Source organism: Triturus cristatus, chromosome 3_2 (genome assembly GCF_964204655.1).
Source record: "Triturus cristatus chromosome 3_2, aTriCri1.1, whole genome shotgun sequence".
NCBI lineage: Eukaryota > Metazoa > Chordata > Amphibia > Caudata > Salamandridae > Triturus > Triturus cristatus.
Genome location: NC_140584.1, coordinates 1,058,970,394 through 1,058,992,089, shown reverse-complemented (window position 1 = coordinate 1,058,992,089; position 21,696 = coordinate 1,058,970,394). Strand labels below are relative to the sequence as shown.

At 46.7% G+C, this 21,696-nt stretch overlaps 1 protein-coding gene across 4 annotated transcripts in view; it reads right to left on the bottom strand.

The window, feature by feature from the left end:
• Positions 1 to 21,696, bottom strand: part of EIF4H (eukaryotic translation initiation factor 4H) — a 147,904-nt gene that overhangs the window by 67,061 nt on the left and 59,147 nt on the right. For 2 of the 4 annotated variants that reach the window (XM_085649772.1, XM_085649773.1), the window contains exons 3-6: positions 4,677 to 4,741; positions 4,462 to 4,558; positions 2,102 to 2,155; positions 1,366 to 1,419 (exon numbers count right to left, since the gene is read on the bottom strand). In XM_085649772.1, the coding sequence (XP_085505898.1) occupies positions 1,366 to 1,419; positions 2,102 to 2,155; positions 4,462 to 4,558; positions 4,677 to 4,741 (270 nt within the window). The remainder of the gene's footprint in view (positions 1 to 1,365; positions 1,420 to 2,101; positions 2,156 to 4,461; positions 4,559 to 4,676; positions 4,742 to 21,696) is intronic. The other 2 variants (XM_085649774.1, XM_085649775.1) reach the window with 2 other exon arrangements.

The following is a 21,696-nucleotide window of genomic DNA, read 5'->3' as shown; positions in this document are numbered from 1 at the left end:
TTTGTCTTGAATTGCAGGAAACTCATTTTCTAATCCCAACATAGAGAAAAATTAGGGCATTTCCAAAACATTTGAAGCTGTTACTCACACAATTGCCTCAAACTCTCAAAATGTGCCAGTTAACCCCCCCACAAACTGATTTTATACATCTAATTGACGGAATAAGCAATTAGTGAAGACATAAAGATGTTGCATAGTTGCTAGATATTTTTAGTTTCTCACAAACTGATAAGCAAACAAAATCCTGTTTCGGAAATGTTATGTGCGACTGTAAACAAAACCCCAGTCCCTCTATCCAACGAAATTTCTGAAATGACTAGACTAAGTCGCAAAAGAAGCTCGCTCCTACAAAACTGGATCATTAGAAAGGCAAGAGGAGGAGTTTTTTTAAGCAAATCTTTATAGTTAAGAGGCATTATGCTCCACTGCATGATGCATCCTTGACGTCAGCCTGAAAAGAGAAGAAGCAAACTGCAGCAAATCTAAACTTTAAAGGCATTAGTACATGATTTTACCCTACTTGGCATAGCAGGCAGATAAACAGTCCAGTTCCCACCCCCAATGATGCCTTAGGGTAATTGCTGCGCTTAATCAATTACAAATCAAACCAATTGATAACAGGGTGAATTTTTTTTCAAACTAATACAAATTACTTTAACCACAGACTTCAGATACGCAACAGTGTTGAATAGTTCTTTCGACTTAGACATAGTGAAGTACTAGCGCCATTTCATTTTCAAAGCTTCGCTGCACGTTTAAAAACTGCTCCTTTATGAAAAGGCCTTATAATTTGAGTTTCAGGCTTTAAGCATCTCTTGGCTTTAACCAGAGCTTTCAGTCTTCATTTCAAACATTTTAAATCATGAACAATACACATCATTTTACCCAGACTGGAATAGAGCAAGATAGACTTTAATGAAGAAAAAAAGAAGAAAAAAGACCCACCCCAAACAAAAGTGTTTCTTTGGAGGATGGCGAAATCAGTGTAAATGAGTGAACCAAAGAACCGGGACAGTATACATGGTGCCAGTGAGACTACATTTTTTGTTTGGTTAATATAAACGTTAGGCTGCACAATTATGTAAAAAAATAAAATGTAATGTATAAATTGGATCATTAAGCTGGTGTTATGAGTATATGAAAGGAACTGATACTCTTGTTAACCAGGTGTATATTCTTGAATGAATTTGAAGGTCGAAACATTAGGCCCAAGTCAAAAGTGATTAGGAATGGTGTAGGTACACTGGATTGCGAGGCTGTGAAAGAAAATCCCATTAAAATTGTAGCCAAACGTGAGCATGCAAGCAAAGTTTGAAATTGTATATATTGCATGGCTCCAATCATTAAAAATGTGAATAATGTTACCGGCGCTGGAGTCGTCACTTTCACCTCCTCTAGAGCCGTAAGAACTACCGCGTTCTGAAAAACAGTAAGATTACACTTTTTGCACTTCTCATAAAACACTGAAAGTTAAGTGCAAGAAATTAAGTCACTCCAAAAGGACCCGCTTCCCCCTCGTACATCTAAAACATACAGTTTGCACAATCATGGGCATAATTGTAAAGTCCATTAATGAACATGGCACCTCAACCCTTTCACAACTGAACAAGGCATCAACATTTACCCCAGTAAAACAGTGTATCCCTCTGCATCGCAGAGGCAATTGGGTAATTCATCGTTCTCTGCGAAAACAAACACACACACACACACACACACACACACACACACACACACCTTTGCTGAACTTAAAAATACTTTCAATCGTTACAAGCAACAGTAGATAGGTTGTTAATTGAACCCACCAGACAAAAATACTGCTGGACATCTAAAAATACTCTAAAGATCAGAGAGAGACTAATTCTATAGAGGAGAGAAGACAGTGGTAAAGAAAACATTGGAGATTTACATGAAAATATACAGATAACGCACCAAAGGAAGGACAAATAATACCATTGCCAAAAAGCGTTGGTAAATGGCATAGTAGTTTTATAGTTCATGAATGAAGAAAGGCGTTAGGATTTGTGAAAGATTGACTGTTGCATGCAGAAGTGTGGAATTTTCTACAGAAGAGCTCCAAGAAAAACAAAACAGATTATGTTACCACCGCCGAAGTCATCTCTTCCACCTCCTCTAGAGTCGTAACTACCACCTCGCCCTGAAAAAAACAGCAAGATTAAACTTTGGCAAATCTTGCTGAAATATTAGATAGTCAAAATGAAGTGCAAGGACGTATCCCAAACATGATCCATATCGGCTCACCAAACCTGCAAAAATGCAGCTTTACATTTGTAATTCCACTGCATGGCGAAATTAAAGAAAAGAATGGTAGAAATCATTTTCTTGACAACATTTACATCAGCCAGGGTCAATACCAATGCTTTGAGCACTTGGTGACATATCTGAGTGCAGGAAAAGCATGAGGCACAACAAAGGCCAGTTAGTGCTCACATACTGATCCTTGCAGAGCCACCATACTTCATGACTGTGTGCTGCATTATTTCACAAATATTCTAGCCATAGAACCAAGGTATATGAACAAAGTAAACTATGTACAGGTTTGAGCTAGGTGATGCATTGGTAAATTACAAAAATTATATCTGACTAGTACGTATGAAGTCTTTGGGAATCAGGTTTTGGGGTTGCAAATCTCAGCACGAGTAGGAAGAAGCTTAATTGTGTTGAGATTTAAGAATATTGAATTGTGTGTGCATAAGTGGGTTCCAAGTTTTATAACCTTTACACCTCAGTCAGTAAAATGTGCCGCATAGAAGAGATTCCTCAAGAGCTTATATGAATTACCGACTGCTTTTGATAATGTGCCACACTTAAAGTACACAACCCAAGAGACACCTCTTCCCAATCTGCAGATTTCTTTTTTGGTCTCAAATAACAATGAAGCCCCATAGAAGCGTACACTTATTTTAAAGGAAATCCATTACCTTTCATGACTTTAGTTTTTTTTTTTTTTTTACATCAGTGGAAGATAAATATGGGTTGGAGACACTAAATGTGGATTCACTTTCGAGTTAATAGCTGGCCACAGAGAGCACCCCCGGGAACACCAATTCTACTTCATTTTGATTCTGCAGTGCATTTAGAAAATTAAGATGCAAGCCAAAAGAAATTCAATAGAAAACTAACATGCCTTTAAAACTGCACAAAGAATGCAATCTTAGCTACAGCATTTTGTTTTTAAAACACGTGCAATGCAAAGGCTTGGTGTTTAGTCATGCCCTCCTTTCTGACAACTTCTACGAGTAGGAGGTTTCCAGGACTACTAAACAGCTTGTCAGATTTTGTTCTAGAAAAGTGAAAATGCTTCCACTTTACATGGCTTAAAATAAATGCCCTTGTAACGCTTTAATAACTTGGTAGCATTTAAGCACAGTCTAAAGGCTCAGTGTAAGGAGACCCTTATTAAACCACCCAACCCGATGAACAGAAATTCATTAAATATAAAAACTGGTGATTAGTTCAATCCAAAGCCGTTAACTCTGCTGCCTTTGCAGAACAAAGCATTTATAAAACGTAGTCAAATAAAACAGTTGCTGTGTGTTACTTAAGCAGCTACCTTTTACAAAACCCATGTTCGCTAAAAAGCAAAAACAAGATGCACTAAGCCCCCTAGGAATAACCTATTACACGAGAGCACTTTTCCCTCAAACAACAACGAGCACAATATTGGTTTTATATTTCACAACAGTTGTACAAAATGTGCTCTGCCTCATGCTAGACAACTTTTTTTGGGCAATGAAAATTGTATAGTTCTATTTCAGGTTGAGGAAAAAAAAAGGAACAACTAAGAGGGATTTTGAACTTAGCAGTATCAATAGCAGTAACAAAGTCAGTACTAAACTCAACAATTAGGATTAAAGAAAAGTTGCAAACTGTGATTGATGTGCATCACAAAAGCAACATTTCGGTCCATGTTTCGTCTTTTTGCTGGGTGTACATTCCCAAAGAAGGGGACAAACACTGGATCGGAGGCATCATACATTTTCACCAACAGTTATTTAGCCTCTACAGAGACTGATTAGGTTGAACAGGTCTGCTATAGTAAAAAGTTAATGAAAGTTATTCCATCTTTTTCTGCAGTCGCAAGATTCCGGATCTTTAGTGTTGCCCAGCTGTTGGAGAAATCTAACAATCCTATCTTTGAGCCATTGGTAAAAAAGCTTTCCACTGCAATAATGAAATCTGTGACCCAATTCTCAGTTACAAATGATTTAGGTTCTCTTAGAGCTAACGACTAGGTAAAACGTACCAGTTAACAGAGTATCATAAAAAAGCCCTTTTCACAGTTCAAGCCAGTTGCTGCTTGTGAAAATTCTCCGGGATCGCCTTTTATGTTAAAAACAGGTCAGTAAAAAAATTCTCACTTTTGCTTGACAATTGACGCTTTTGAAGTTTCAAAATTGGAGGGGGAGAAAAAAAATCAAAAAAAAAAAAAAAGGTAGTCACCTCTGTCCTCTGTTCCGCCTTTTCTGAAACCAAAGCCACCTTTCTCTTTGTTCCTGCCCTCTGCTATGTCGACTCGGAGTGATCGGTCTGCTAACAACTAGTGAATAAAAAAAAAAATATATATATATACACATACATAGATCAAAGCAAAACTCTTCAGTGAAAAATTGAAACAGAACAATGCATAGGCATGTTAGTCAAAGAGCCATACTTACGGCACCATCATAGGTCAATGCTTCTTTAAGAGATTCCACATCGTCAAATTCTACGTAGCAAAAGCCTGCAAGAATAAGCACTCAAAATAAATTTCGGAAAGCCCAATTTTAAATGTAGACAGGAAATCAGTTGCTAGCATTTCACCAGTGTCACAGTCCAAAGAATATTCTGTAAGCTTAAAGGCTATTTATCTGTGCTGCCAACATTTCTAACAAAAACATTTTACATAAAGTGCTTAGAAGCTAGTGGACTTCTAAGCACCAAGCAAGGAAAATGTTAATACGAAGGTTGACAGGTGATTTACAGCTCGAACGTATCAATGCTAATACAAATAGCACTACCTTGGCAGCAAACCTTCAGACATTTTCTGCAGTCACAGGCAAGAAGCCACCATTTCACTATTGTCCCAATGACATCCTTTGATATATTCTTTTATTTTTCGGTCATCAAGTTTAAATTGGACAGAACATCCACAGAAGTGCTGAGCTGGTCGACCTGTCCTATGTAACAAGGGCTACTGCCAGGTATTCACAGTTCTAAACAACTGAGATGGCTGGTATGTAGGGGGACCAGACACAAAAGGATTAATGAAATTACACCTCCCAGCATACTAACTGAAAAACAAGTACTGAAAGTCATCCATATGACGAGAGGCAAGTTGATAGCTAAGCATTAGTTCCAGGGACCCACCACTGCATTATTGGAAGCCAAATTAACCCATTTCGATTATTCCAACCTCAGAACAATACACACAAATAAAAAATAAATCTTTTAATGGGAAAAATAGGGGCTCTTTGAAATTCAGAGACGACCTACCGTCCATACTGTGTTCTGTTTAATGCATATGCACTATTCTCAAAATAAATCAATCCCATACAAACTTCATTTTTAGCCTCAAATTTGAAATTTCTTCACGCTTATGGAAAGGTTTACATTTTTCCAATTTTGCATTCCGCTTCTTTATTTATATACATTTTATAATTCTTTTAACATTTAATTTTACAAGCAGCCCGTAGACCCTTCAGTAGGTGTTGCGGACCCCCCATGGGTCCACAGAACATAGGTTAAGAACATCTGCGTTAAATACAAAAATAGCCTACGGAAGCAATGTAAAGGTTGAGTTACTGAGCGCTTGAAGCTTCCTAAGAGCAAAAGGTTTCAAGAGTGTAGATGCTTCTGCCAGATAGGAGTGCAAAGAACATAGTGAGTTTCACAAGACTAGCCTTGCGCTGCGATCACACAACACCTGCTTCCGGCATTCGCCATTATGTAATAGCTGGCACAGGCACCATTAGCAAATTTTTAGGTGTAGCCTAGCGCTGGAGCGCGCAAGCGCTCCTCGCTCTGAGACATATTGTGGTAGAGGAGATTTTAGAAGTGGGCTTGAAGCCCCGCCCATCTTCCTCATTGGCTAGCGTCATACTTTATGCTAAATGTGGACCTTGAAAGTGAGGCTTTGTTACCGCCCTGTCTCCTTTTGGGACAGCCCATCCGGACTGGATAGTGTGCTTGACGGCTGTCGTGAGGGTATTTCTCATCTAAAGGAGGCGTGTAGTGATGGATCATGTTTCCGAAGTCTTGTTTGTTATTTTTTTAGGTCTCGCCTGAGCCAGCGCGCATGCGGTGAGAGGCTTTTAGTAAGGGCTTTTCCACACTAAACACTTGTGCACTTTTATTTTTAGCACCCACAATTGGCCTTTACATGCGTCTTTCTAAGAAAGACAGCACGCAATTGGTCCAAGGCAGGTGCATGTCCCGCCTTCTGTGCCCTGGCCTAGCCTTCTCGGATGCGAGCAGCGGCCCTGCTGCAATCCTTAAATTATTTGCAGTGCGCATCTGTTACCAATTAGCGTGTTCGCAGTTGCCACGCTGCCCCGCATGTTACTTGTTTGTCCTAGGAAAGAAAGTCTAAATTCTAGAATTAGGAACCGAAAGCGGCTCAAATGAAAAAACAAAAAGATTACTTATTTTTATCCTCGCCTGAAAAACTCAATGATGCTGGCTCTTGTGCGCGTTATTTTTTTATTTTACTATTCTGAGAAAGCACAAACTCGGCCGAAGGTATTGGGCACTTTACATGAGCTACGTTACACAAATAGACCCTCATTATTCATAAGCACCAGAAGATTAAGTAAAGTTGAGCAGATGCGAGACTCGAAACCGGTCCCCGTTCCAAGGTAGGCAGCTCTATACGTTACGCCACACCCTCTCCATTTTCTGCTAGGTTTCCCAAGAGGCTCGAGGGATTTCTGTAGAGAGAAGACTGCATGGCACAAATTCCACTAGCCGCCATATTAAACGGGATAACCACCAAAAGCTAGAAAACCGTTACAACAAATAAAATGCTACGGGTGTTTAGTTTTGTCCCCCCTTTAAAATCAAAAAGGGTACTACCGTATCCTGGTTTGTTTATTCCGTGGAAAGATTTTACTCCATGTCGCCTCTTGTTTCCCACCATGTCTATACAGATTAGTAGTGCCTATTCCGCAGGTTGGTCTATGTGTTCTCCGTTGTGGGAGCAAGTTCCCATGCTCGGAAATGGTCCCACTTTCCTCATTGGAGGCAAACAAACATCCAGGAGGTAAACTTTCCCTCGGACTGAGTTCACTTAAGTACAGCGTGACATGTAAACAAGGGTCGGTAAATGAAGACACTTGAACTGTCACTGAAATGTTATGCGCATTCATTACGGGTAAGATGATAAAAACCTTTAAGTCTTTAATATTGCTCCATTTTTGTGAGTTAGTTGATCTCTGTTGAACTACTATGACGGTTACGGACAACCAGTAACTCAATTAACTTTTCTCTGTAATTAAAATGTGTGGGTTGGCGTTTTGTGATTAGTCACTGTTTTCCCTTACGGATTTTTATCATCGCTTTGGGCGACATGTGGCTGTTATACTGCAATTATGTGATTTAATAATTAAGGATGCTACAGCTCATCTACTTTTAAACGTGTCTCGCCATTCAAGAGACTTATTTTTATAGGCACATGCTTTTTTCCATTTAATGATATGAAAAGCAGTCTTAAAAATGAGCCGCCACATCTCTAGTGCAGTTAATCTGGTTATAGGGTCATGATCGCTGAAGGAAATAATGAGGAAAGGAAAATCAAACCATCCCTGTTCACCTTTGAATGAGACTTTTCCGACGTAACAATTCTCATTAGTCAGTGCATTTGCTAGTAGATGCTTTAAAGAATGATTGAAGTGAAGTGTTCAAGTTAAGATCGTAAATCTTTGCTAAGCGTTGTGATTGCAGCTGTAGATCTGTATTTTGATGAAGGTTTTACTACAATGCAGGAATCTTCGTTCCCTTTTCCAAATGTTATATAATTGTATCGGTATGTGCATAGCGACGCCAAACTATTTTAAAGGGGCTGAACCATTTGAACAGTGCACTTAGTTCTGTTGTGGTAACAGATGTTTTACCTAACTTTATTCTCCCCCAAGCATGGTCCCCAAGCCCAGTTCCATTCCCAAAACAATGCTTAACCCAACACCCGAAATCTTGATTTAATTGCAATATTTGGATGGTTGTGTTACCATGTTTCAGATTTTAGCATATTAGTGCTGCACGAAAGTACTATTCTTGGATTTTCTTCATGAAATTACTAGGAAAGGGTTCATCCATATCCACAGATAGTTGAAGGAGTGCTTCAGTTGCATTGGGTTAATAGTCAAGTCACATTGGACTTCTTTATGCAAGTAGCTGCTTCAATCTTGTAGTAGTAGACCATTGCCTCAGGGAAAGAATGGGTTATTGTGGCCAAAAGTGTTGGGTGTATGCAGCCACACACATTCACCTGCACAGTGCAGGTATAGATGGAACTTGTACCGTTCTCTCTGGTGCCCCTGCTCACTTGCCGGTTTCCAATTCTATACTTCTTACCTTCCATGGTGCTACCATCTCCCCCGACCTCTCTCCACCCATCTGCCTGTATTTTGTTATGATTTTTCTCCCTCCCTCTCCTGGTTCTTTCTCCTTGTCCTGCTCTTCCCCATTCCTTGCCTTAGTCCCATTCTTCTTCCAAAGTGATAAGCTGTCCTCTTCCCTCCATTGTAGGTGTCCCCCCGCCCCCCCCCCCCCCCGCGTCAGTTGCTTTGCAGTTTTCTGCTTTCAGCGCTGGGACGCCCCTTTGCTGGGGCAGCTATGCACTTTATAAAATGTTATAACATAACAGTGCTCGGAGACGCTCTACTGATGTCAGGAGTTACTATAGGATGCTGCAGGTGAGTGATGCGTGCTAAATGTGGGGTATAGTGAAGCATGAGCTACATGATGGGATGTCTTCATCCCAGCTGTATAACGCAAGTGCAATTTTACTGTCTTGGCTAGCTGATGAGATATAGAAGCAGAAAGCAGATGCACAATGTGCGGAACATTCAATTTAAGGCCCATCACCTAAAACTGGCTCCTCTTTACTTCAAGTGCAGCATAAACCCTATGAGCACCATTTGCTTATGTGAGGGTTCCTCACAAAAGTGCCTCGTCCAGCAACTGTCACATTCCCTCTGACTCTTCCCACTCCCTCCACTCATCCCAAACCTGCTGCTGTAATCTCCAAATACTTTCTAGACCTTTCCCTCCACTATCCTTTTAATTGCAACTAATTCACTACTAATCCTGTTTGGGTTCCGGAGTAACACTCTACTCCTCGAAAAGCACTTTGATGCCTCATCAGGGGTACAGAGTGCTATAAAAATGTAAGCTCCTCCCTCTTCTCTCAATTATCTTTTTCAACCCAAATAACGGACTCATGTCCACCACTCAATTTTTTTGGTTCCAGAGTAGCATGCTACTCGCCAAAAACCGCTTTGACGCTTCAAAATTGGTGATCCACATGCTGGAAACATTAAGCAGCAGCAAGTGGGTTTAATAGTTTGTGTATAAATTTTGCGTCTTTTCCTTTTCGCACAAAGTTTAGGATATTTGTCTGCTCCAAACCAGAGAGAAAGGATCATACAAGTGGTGTTCTTAACCTCTGGACCTCTGCGCCTTACTCACAACCATTCGGTCATCAGAGACCACAAGAGAGCTTTACTCTTGCTCTTTTGATTTCCTAAATCCAATCAATAAACCTTTACTTATGTCAACCACTCCTAAATTGAGAGAATCCGAATTAATCCATTGTGGTGTGTTTTAAATTACTTTTTTTTAACAAATATGTATAGCTATTGTTATCAAAGAAAAAAATAGGTTCCTTCTTTTCCAGATAGTAGGTTCCTTCTCGGTTTCTTAGTTTCCCAAGCAGAACCAGGTGGCTGCTTACCTTAAATTCTTCGATCGTTTCTGATATAGCTGAACTTCAGTTCCCCTCTCCCCCCAACCCACCGAATACCTTCAATCCCAGGCATTCCAAGATCATAGCCTTGGCCAAGTTGCACTTCTTGCAGCATCTTTTCCAATCCCCCTACTTTCCGCCACCAAACACTGTAGCACATCTCAGGATTGTGCTGTCACTTTGCTGGGGGGAGTGGTTAGCACCACAACAAGCTTTGTTTCAGTTACTCCTCAAGGCTGCGGCTCCTTCGCCCATCTTTGTCCACCCTGCTTTGCTTCATTCCATAAGTCCGGTACTTTCGTGGGCTACAGAATGGCCTGGAAGACATGCCACACCTGCGACACAGGAGTTCAGGGCCGCTTATGCAGGCGCCACCATCATGCCTGCTACTGAAGCTCTGCTCCACATGTCTATTCGGTGAAATTCGATGCCATAGAACCCAAAAGAGGAAGCTCTACTCCAGTGGACCAATACCTGTAACTAGCTCTGCATAGACTGCCACCCATGCTTCAAGGACCCAAAATGTAGGATTCACCAGAGCTCAGGAGAATTAGTCTTTGATCTTTCATCAAACCCTGCTCTGAAAGATGCATTTAGAAAGAATTAGGTTCAAAGAATTGTAAATATATTGAAACATTAGTCTGAAATTCCAAACCAGCATTGGCATAGCCAATAGGTCTCGCTTTTGGGACCTTATAAGTATTTAGTTATGCAGCACAATATCCTTGGTGCAACAACATCAACTGTTGCATGGCTAAACACTTATAAGGTCCAAAAGGTGAGACCTATTGGCTATGCCAATGCTGGTTTTAAAGGCTGATGTGTTTGCTCTGGTTTATTAACAGCATACGCTTCTGACACATCTGTATTTGTGACATGGGAGACGCGAAGGAGATGCGGACGCGGACATGAAAGGGCAACGCGAAGGCAAAAAGAAGCCCCTGACGCGAAACAGCAAAGAGACTGAGACAGGATGTAGTCCTCAGCCTGCCAGCTCACTTATGCCGCTCTCGCCTGTCCCTGTGCCCCCTGTCCGGCCTGTAGAAGCCATGGTAGCCAGGGCCACAGCCGGGTCCCCTGTGTCAGCAGTTCGCAGCTCCTCTCCGCCCGTAGTGATGGCCACATGCCTTTATTTACGTATGCGCGGCTTGTTCAACTATTTAAAAAAAAAAAAATGTGTTTTTGTAAGCAGCACAGCATGCCATTTTCATTTTGCACGGTGGCTGTTTGGGCAGTACTAGACGGAGAGAGCAGGGAACTACAATATGGGCGAGCTCTTCAAGGCAACTCAGCGGACGCTCTTCACCAGGTGAGAGCTTGCTGCTGGCCGCCATAATTAGTCCACATTCAACTTCCCGCTACTGCTCAGCTCTCTTCAACGCAGCGCATTTCTTCCCAAAACACAATCCGCCACAGACCAGATCACTTTCATTCTCTCTCCTCCAGGACAGTTTATTATTGCATTGCAATATAGCATTAACTCGAACCAGAGATACTGGAATGCCATACATAAGCGGCACTTAAATTGTACAAGGACACATACATTTTTTTATACCCACCAGGAACGAATAGTTTCTTACCTGTCGGTGTAGTTTTGCAGCTTGAAGATCTTTCTGGATTCACTATGCTGTGCATTATTCCGCGATCTTGTGGTTGGGTCCGGATTCGTAGTCTTTTCTTTGTTTTTTTTTTTTTTTTTTTTCGTAGCCCAGGTGGGCGTCGACGTCCACCATTTGGTGCACCTCCCGTGACGTCGTCGTGCTTCCTGCGGAAGTCCCACCTTTGGGGCGCCATCTTCGGGTTCTTTTTTCCTTTCCTTTTTTTTTTTTGTTTTTTTTTTTTTAACCCTAGGCGATTGATTAATCCTTCTTGTCCCTTTATCTGTAAGTTCATTTCTTTGATCTTTTCCATTTTACCCCCTCTTTCACTCCAGCCTCATCTTCCTGGCGGAGGTGGGTGGGTTCGCTAGTGAATCCAGAAAGATCTTCAAGCTGCAAAACTACACCGACAGGTAAGAAACTATTCGTTTTGCAGCGTGAATCTTTCTGGATTCACTATGCTGTGCATAGACTTTGTAGCGGTTTTCCTAATTCTGTGGCGGCTGGGTGGTAGATGAGCGTTGGTCGTTGAAAATGTGCTGAAGCACCTTCTGTCCAACCTGTGCTTCCTTGTTCATCTGAATGTCCACGCAGTAGTGTTTCGTGAACGTGTGCACAGATGCCCAAGTTGCCGCGAGGCATATGTCCTGGATGGGCGTGTTCGCCAGGAAGGCCACGGTGGCCCCTTTCTTCCTTGTGGAGTGAGCCTGCGGCCCCTCCGCTGGCTCCTGTCCAGCCTGTTTGTGGCAGAATTGAATAGTGAGGGCAATCCACCTTGCGATGGTGCCCTTAGTCACTGGCCTACCCATGAAGCTAGTAGCAAAGGACACAAACAGCTGTTTCGACTTCCTGAGTTCCTTGGTTCTCTCAATGTAGTGCATCACCGCTCTTCTGGCATCGAGGGTGTGCAGGTGCCTTTTCTGCGTTTGTAGTCGGGTTTTGGAAGAAACTTGGTATCTGGATACTCTGATTCATGTGGAACGCCGACACTACCTTGGGCATGAAGTGTGGGTCCGTTCTCAGGACTATTCTATCTTTGTGAATCTGAATGTAGGGTTCCTGCAGCGTTAGTGCTTGAAGCTCGCTCACCCTGCGTAGTGAGGTTATGGCCACCAGAAAGGCTGTTTTCATAGTCAACATCTGCAGTGTGGCCTTGTGAATGGGTTCAAACGGTGCCTTCATGAGCTCCGTCAGGACCACATTCAGATTCCATGCCGGCGGCGGCAACCTTTTCGGGGGGGCCATCCTTTTGGCTCCTTCCATGAATCTCCTCACCACCTGCGAGCTGAAGAAACTTCCACCTTTTTCACCTCTGGTGTAGGCCACGATGGCCGCTAGGTGTACCCTTAGTGAGCTCGAGCAGAGGTTACTCTTTAGAAGGTGTGTGAGGTACCTCAGTACTGTTGAGTCTCTTGTCATTCTGTTTTGCAGGCCCTTTTTCCGGCACCACACAGTGAATCTCTTCCATTTTGCGCTGTAGCATTTTCGTGTCATTGGTTTCCTCGCCTCCCGTAGCACTCGCATCGTGCTCGGCGGCAATCTTAGGTGTGCGAACTCTAGGTCTTCAGGAGCCATGCCGCCAGGTTGAGGGTCTCTGGCTCTGGGTGTAGGACCTCTCCGTTTTGCATTGAGAGCAGGTCCTTCCTCCTCTCGAACCTGTATGGGTCGCCTTGTGCCATTTCTTGAATTTGTGAGAACCATGTCTGCCTCGCCCACTGCGGAGCCACCAGGATCAGAGTCATGTTGCTGGTTCTGCACTTGTCGAGCACTCTGTGCAACAGGGGTATCGGTGGAAAGGCGTAGGCAAATGTCCTCGACCAGCTTATCCATAGGGCATTTCCCTTGGATTGCTGATCTGGTTGCCTGGACGCGAAGCTTTGGCATTTTGCATTGTGGCGTGTTGCAAATAGGTCTATTGTGGGAGTCCCCCATCTCCGGAAGAGTTTCTCCGTTTCCTGGCCATTGAGCTCCCACTCGTGTGATGCTGAGGTCTGCCTGCTTAGCCAGTCTGCCTCCACGTTGTCCTTCCCCGGTAGGTGAATTGCCAGTAGATCTATCCTGAGAGGTATGGCCCATCTCCAAATCTCCTGAGCTAGGGATGAGAGTGGGAACGACTGTGTCCCCCCTTGTTTGTTGATGTAGAACATCGCCGTGGTGTTGTCTGTTTGGACCAACACCCTCTTGTTGAACAGGTGTCTCTGGAACGCCTTCAGGGCTAGTAGGATTGTTTTCAACTCGAGGTAGTTGATATGGCGGACCGCATCTGCTGGGGCCCATAGACCCCTCACTCTGAGGTTGTCCATGTGCGCTCCCCATCCCTTCTGCGATGCGTCCGTGGTAATGGTCACTGTTGGGATTGGTGGTGTCCGGCTTCTCCCTGTTGTTATGTTGTCTCTGTTCCACCAAGTTATCTCCTCCTGCACTGCGTGCGTAACAACCACTAGATCCTCCCAACTTCCGTTTGCTTGTGACCATTGCTGTTGTAGCCATTCCTGGAATGGTCTCATGTGCAGGCGTACATTCGGCACCAGCTGGATACAGGACGCCATCATCCCCATCATCTTGCTCACCGCCCTCACTGTCAGAGCTCGCCCCTTCTGGTAGAGCTTCGCCTCCTTCAGTAGAGCCTCTGTCCTCCTGTCGCTGGGCACTACTGTACTGTTGCGGGAGTTGATCTTTGCCCCCAGGAAAATCTTCACCTGCTCCGGTTCCATCGATGATTTTCCCCAGTGGATCGAGAATCCCAGATTCGTGAGGGTGTCTGTTACGCGTTTTGCGTGCCTCTCGCACTTTCCGTGTGAGTTTGCCTTGACCAGCCAGTCGTCCAAGTAGGGGTAGACATGTATTCCCTGCCTTCGTAGGTGCGCCGCTACCGCCGACAGGCATTTTGTAAAGACCCTTGGTGCTGATTTTAATCCGAAGGCAAGGGTCGTGAACTGGTAGTGTTCTTGTTCGATGTTGAATCTTAGAAGGGCCTTGTGCCTTCTGTTTATTGGGATGTGAAGGTAGGCATCCTTGAGGTCCACGGTGACCATGAAGTCCCCTTCTCTTATCTGTGGCAGAACCTCCTGCAGTGAAGTCATTTTGAACCTTTGCGTTCTGATGAACTTGTTTAGGTAACGGAGGTCTAGTATGGGTCTGAGGTCTCCGTCTACCTTCGGAACCGCGAAGTAGTTTGAGTAGACCCCTTTGTTGCGTTCTCTGAACGGCACTGACTCTATGGCTCCCTTTTGCAGGAGTTTCCGCGTTTCTTCTCTGAGTATTGCCAGTTCTTGGGCCGATCTCAGTCTTCCCTTTGGTTTCCTGTTTGGAGGTCTTTTCTCCAAATCTACGCAGTATCCGTACTGCACAACGTTCCGTATCCACTTGTCTGTGGTTATACGCCGCCACTCCTGAAGGTAGAACCTCAGTCTTCCGCCTACTGGTGTCGTATGCTCGTAGGCTCTTGAATCTTCTCTTCCCCCTGATGACACTTGTTTGCGCCTCACCCTTGGGGTCCTGACGAGGGTAGGCGTCCTCTTGCGTGCTGAGTCACTTCGTCGAGGGCTGTTCGCCCCCTCTCCTCCTTTGGCCACGTCCGTTCCCTCTCCCGCGAAAGGACTGGCCCCGAGGTTGATATTGCCAGTTTTGCTTCTGCTGACCTTGTCCGTGACCTTCACCCTGCTGACTTTGTTGGAACGCCTGGTGCGACGTCCCCTGCTGGCTTCCTCCCCTACCGTAGGGTCTCCTCGAGGGATTTCCTCGCCTCATTCCCCTCAGCTGTAGGGCCCCCATGGACCTCGCCGTCTCGTTTTCTTTTTTCAGCTGGGTGAGCTTGTCGTCCACTGTTGCTCCGAACAGTGTCTCTCCGTTGAAGGGGGTGCCAAGGATGTTGTTCTGCACTTCCGGTTTGAATCCCGAGATTCTTAGCCATGCATGCCTCCTCTCTGTGACCCCTATGGCCATGAGTCTTGCTGAAGTCTCTGCCCCATCCAACGCCGTCTTCATACAGGAGTTGGCGATGTTCTTGCCTTCGTCTATCAGGTGAGAGGCTCTCTGGCGGTATTCTTCGGGGAGGTGCTTTACTAGCTCCGCCATCTCATCCCAGTGCTGGTATTGGTGTCTATTGAGGAGTGCATTTGAATTCGCCATGCGCCAGTGCATTGCGGCGTTCCTCTCGACCTTTCTTCCTGTGAGGTCGATCCTCCTGCTCTCCTTATCCGGAGGTGGGCCCGAAGTTGCTGGTACGTTGGCCCTTCTCCTGGCCGTGGAGGCTATGATGGAGTCCGCGGTCACGCTACCCTTGATGTAAGGGGGGGTCCAGGGAGGAGTGCTTATATTTCTTCTCTGTCCTGGGCGTGATCGACCGGCAGGTCGCAGGTTCCTTGAAGGCTTCTCTCCCCTGATTCATCACGCTTTGTAGCATGGGGAGGAACTTGCTCCTTGTCTGGATGGGGAGCAGTGTCTCGACGAGAAAATCGGCTTTCGGTTTCTCCTCGTCGAGTTTGACGCCGAAGGCCATTGCTGCGCTCCTGACCACCATATTGTAGACCCCGATGTCGTCGGGTGGCGAAGGCCTCGAAGGGTACGTGTCCACGGGCTCCTCCGGATTTTCGGTGTCGAGATCGTGCCATTCGACGTCGTTGCTGGTAGATGCCGCCGATTCGTAGAACGACCGTTGGTCTTCTTCCTCGGCTTCTCCCTCATAATAGGGCTCTTCTTCCTCTTCGAGATCCCTTGTCGGCCCTTCGGCGTCGAACTCGTCTTCGACCTCACCGACGTCCGCCGATGAAACCGTTGGAATCTTGAATTCCTTCATCCTGGCGTCGAACTCCTTCTTCCTTTGAAGGATGTTCTCCATTTCGGCCTCGAGCCGCCTCTACTTTTTCTCCATCTCGGAGATGCTTTCGGCGTCGACCGCGGGTCTTTGATGAAACTTGCGTCGACGTCGAACGTTCTTTCTGCGTCGATCGGCCCGTTTCATGGGATGCTTTCGACGACCCTTGCCTTTCGGCGTCTTTCGGCACCAGGGAGTCCTTTTCTAAGGATCCGCTCGGCCTCTTGTCCGTGGTTCCCCCTTTGGACGTCGAAGTTTTCGGCGCCGGGGCTCCCTTCGTGGACTTTGACTCAGATTTTCTCGAGTCACCCTCGTGTTGTCGAGGTACTTTCTGTTTTGCGCTCGACGATTCTCTTACCTAGTCTTCTTTTTTCTTGTCGGTCTCTACGACCGTGAAGTTTTCGGCTGTCTCGGCGACGTTGTCCTCGTCGTCCGTGGAGAGGCCCAGATCGTAGAGCGTCGGGGGCTTCCCCTTGCCATCCATGTTGGCGTTGGCTCTTCTCTGCCGCTCTCTCACCCTGAGTGTCTTCGGCGCGAAGGCTGAGCAGGCGTTGCAGTCGATACTCTGGTGATCGACCGGTAGGCAGAGGTTGCAGACCGGATGCTGGTCTTTCTGCGCGAACTTGTGGTGGCAGTTTGGGCAGAACTTGAATGGCGTCTTGTCCATTGCGCTCAGGGTCTCTGAGCGTGCATTCTCCAAGGCCGCCGAAGAAAAGGGGCGCTGGTCCTCCTTTCTTCGCGCTCCTGATGAAATCTCTTCCTTTCCTGATATCTTCTAGTGATTCTATCGACGAAACTCGCTTTTCTTCCTTCTTCCTTCGAGTGTAATTCTGGAGCTTCCCGATGACGATCCAGACCCAACGGCGGAAAAAAGAATCTGAAGATGGCGCCCCAAAGGTGGGACTTCCGCAGGAAGCACGACGACGTCACGGGAGGTGCACCAAATGGTGGACGTCGACGCCCACCTGGGCTACGAAAAAAAAAAAAAAAACAAAGAAAAGACTACGAATCCGGACCCAACCACAAGATCGCGGAATAATGCACAGCATAGTGAATCCAGAAAGATTCACGCTGCAAAAATAAAGTTAGTTGGCCAAGATCACAGGGTGCTGATCAGACGCCAAGCCTTGAACCTTGGCAGCTCCAACCATTACGCCACCTCCTCCTTCCCAAGTATATGCACCACACTAGCGGCGCCGGCTCATGTCTAGAGAGCCAAGCCTGCGTACAGAAATTATGCTGGTTACTGTCCACCATTTCTCCTGCCTGTCACGGGTCTGTCTCACTCTGCCCTCACACCCACGCAGAGAGGAAGCCAAGCACTTGGAATTTTCCCAAAAAGTAATATTAGAATAGTGCACAGTCCCTTAAGTTGAGCCAACAAATACAATCTATCTGGTACGTGAGCAGGAAAAGTACCCCTTGACCCTATTTAGCAATACTCTGCCCACATCTTCAACAAACGCATTCTTTTCACTTTGCATTAACTTTACAGAATAATGGAGCAACCTATGTTAGCCTTTAATACCGTCATTAGGCTACAGTGGGCAAAAGGCCATAAAAGTGGAGTGATCACCTCCTTTCTCCATGAACTACATATTAAACTTCCAAGAGCACACCATTGGTCACTTTATAGTGCAAATGGAAACCTGAAATCATGCAGCTGTCTCCGGTTCACTCCCAGAAGGTCCTTCAAAGGTCTATTTTATGGGAACGCAGACCCCCACCCACCCTCTTGGTTTACAACAGCTGCCTTTAATTTTACACATGGTCACACTTCATGCAATAGAGGATCTGTTAATTTGAGCTCATTATCCTTTCCTTGGGAGTTTTATAGCAGGCTAAACTCGCCAATATTTACACATTCCAGTAACTAAACCACCCCCATCTCTGCCTAAACTCTGTCATTTGGATGGTCCCTTCGTCTGGGGTGGTCCCAACTACCCCTCCCATTCAAGGATTGTGTACACAAAGGGGGCTTCAGCTTGTCACAAGTAAAAATACCTATGGAGCCGACCCTTTCATGCAGCTTTCACAAATTACTTTAAAACTGCACTTCTCCCCAGATCAATCAAGGCAGGGATGAAAGGGGCATGGAAATTAGCAGACATCCACTATAGGGCACATTTTAGCAAAGGTTAACCACCTGGGGAAAGCAGCACAGCTCACCCATATCATTTAAAAATGGTGTCTCCCTGACCTTTGGAACACCTGCACTCATCGGCGAGGGGGGGGGGGGGGCGGATGTATTACTTCTATTCATTCAATCACACCTTGCGCAAGTGGGGGTGTCTAGAAACTCAACGCAATGTCTCAAGGTGCCTCTATGGGTACTATAAAAAGGTCATCCGGTGAGGGATGCCACTAGTAAGTTCAAAATCCCAACACAATCGACATCAAAAAAACTATTTTTGCTGCCATTCGTTGACCCCTTTAAATCTGCTCATTCGCGTGTTGCACGGTGAGCGAGCATATTGTTTTACATCTAAATAGTTTATTTGTAAAGTTAGGCAACACAGGGTGATGTCCCAATATGATCACTAGCTTTGCGAGTAGCTTGACCCTGTCAATGCTTTTTACAAGTGTTCCCTGCCGCAAGCATCCATCACAATGCAATTCGATGTATAATAGTTTTATGGCCTTCCAAATGGATCCATTTTTAACGGAGATGTTTCATTTAATTTACAATTACTGCAAGAGCTTTCAATCAAGACATTTGTAAAGCGCGCTACTCACCCGGAGGGTCTCAAGGCGCTAGGGGGAGGGGGGGTCCACTAGTACTCGAACAGCCAGGTCTTGAGTTGCTTACTGAAGGAGTTGGTGGTCTTGGGTCAGGCGGAGGTGGATGGGGAGGGAGTTCCATGTCTTGGCTGCCAGGTAGGAGAAGGATCTTCCTCCCATGGTAGCTCTTCGGATGCGTGGAACGGCGGCGAGGGCGTGGCTGGTCGATCGTAGCTGGCGGGTGGGTGTGTAGAAGGTCAGGCGGTTGTTGAGGTATCTGGGGCCCAGGTCGTGGAGGGCCTTGTGTGCGTGGGTGAGGAGTCGGAACGTGATTCTCTTGCTGATGGGGAGCCAGTGCAGGTCTCTCAGGTGTCCGGAGATGTGGCTGTGTCGGGGGATGTCAAGGAGGCGTTCTGGATGCGTTGGAGTCTTCTCTGTAGTTTGGCTGCGGTTCCGGTGTAGAGGGTGTTTCCGTAGTCCAGTCGGCTGGTGACGAGAGCCTGGGTGACAGTCTTTCTGGTTTCGGTGGGGATCCATCGGAAGATCTTTCGGAGCATGCGTAGGATGTTGAAACATGATGATGAGACGGCGTTGACTTGTCTGGTCATCGAGAGGGAGGAGTCCAGGATGAAGCCCAGGTTGCGTGCGTGGTCCGTAGGTTTGGGTGCGCTGCCCAGGGCGGGGGGCCACCAGGAGTCGTCCCAGGCGGAGGGTAATGATCCCAGGATGAGGACCACCGTCTTGTCTGAGTTCAGTTTCAGGCGGCTGTTCACCCACTCGGCTACGTCTTTCATCCCTTCGTGTAGGTTGGTTCTGGCAGTGGCTGGGTCGTTGGTGAGGGAGAGGATCAGCTGAGTGTCGTCGGCGTAGGAGATGATGTTGAGGTTGTGTTGGCGTGCGATGGCTTTGAGGGGGCTCATGTAGACGTTGAAGAGGGTGGGGCTGAGTGATGATCCTTGCGGGACGCCGCAGATGACTTCAGTGGCCTCGGATCTGAATGGGGGGGGAAGCAGACTCTCTGGGTTCTTCCGGCGAGGAACGAGATGATCCAATCTAGTGCCTTCTCTTGGATTCCGATGTTGCTGAGGCGCTGTACTAGGGTGCGGTGGCAGACAGTATCGAACGCTGCGGAGAGGTCCAGGAGGATGAGGGCCGCTGTTTCCCCGTTGTTGAGCAGGGCTCGGATGTAGTCAGTGGCTGCGATGAGGGCGGTCTCGGTTCTGTGGTTGGCTCGGAAGCCGGACTGCGAGTGGTCGAGGGATCCGTTTGTCTCGAGGAAGGCAGCAAGCTGTCTGTTGACGGTCTTTTCGATGACTTTGGCCGGAAAAGGGAGGAGCGAGATGGGGCGGTAGTTCTTAAGGTCGGAGGGGGTCTGCTGATGGCTTCTTCAGAAGGGCGCTGAGTTCGGCGTGCTTCCAGCTCTCCGGGAAGGTGGCGGTGTTGAAGGAGCAGTTGAGGATGTCCCGGAGTTGGGGTGCGATGACGGAGTCGGCCTTGTTGAAGACTTGGTGGGGGCATGGGTTGGTTGGTGATCCAGAGTGGATGGTGTTCATCGTGTGGATGGTGTCTTCGGTGCTGACCGGGGTCCAGGCGCGGAGGGTGGTGGTGGGGGTAGTCGGTTCGGTGGTTGGGTGTGTGGTCTGTGCGCCGAAGCTGTTGTGTGGTCTGTGCGCCGAAGCTGTTGTGTATCTCGGCGATCTTGCGGTGAAAGAACGAGGCAAGTGAGTCGCAGAGGTCTTGTGAGGGAGTGATGTCGTTTTCGGCGCTGGGGTTGGAGATCTTTGACGATGCTGAAGAGTTCCTTGCTATTGTGTGCGTTGTTGTCTAGTCGTTCCTTGAATGCTGTCCTCTTGGTGGTGTGGATCAGCTGGTGGTGTTTGTGGAAGGCGTGCTTGAGGGCGGTCATGTCTGTAGTCGGGTTTTTTCGCCAGGCTCTCTCGAAGGTACGGCAGTTCTTCTTGGAGTTCTTGAGGTAGTCGTTGAACCAGGAGGCTTTCTTGCTGCCGGGCCTGCTGGGATGGTTTTTCAGAGGTGCGAGGTAGTCCGCGCAGTTGGTGATCCACTGTGTGAGGTTGTTGGCTGCTTGGTTGGGGTCCGTTGAGCTGGCGGGAGGGTTCTGGCTCAGTGATGTGGTGAGCTGGTCGGTGGTGATCTTGTTCCAGCGCCTGCGGGGAGCCTGTTGCGGGTGGTGGTGAGTCGTGGTTCTTCTGAAGCTGAAGTGGACGCAGCTGTGGTCTGTCCAGTGGAGTCCGGTGGCGTGGCTGAAGGAGATGTACTTTCTGGAGGAGAAGACTGGATCAAGCGTGTGTCCGGCGTAGTGGGGGGGGGGGGGGGGGGGGGGGGGGGAGTTCACCAGTTGCTGGAGTCCGAGGTTGGCGAGGTTGTCCAGCAGGGTGGTGGTGTTGTTATCGTTCTCCAGGTGGAAGTTGAGGTCCCCTAGGAGGATGTAGTCAGCGGAGGGGAGGGCGTGTGGGCTGATGAAGTCTGCGATGTCTTCGCTGAATTGAGTGCGGGGTCCTTCGGGTCTGTAGATGAGGGTGCCTCTGAGTGTGGTCTTGGGGTCGGTGTGTATCTGGAAGTGAAGGTGTTTGGCAGCTGTG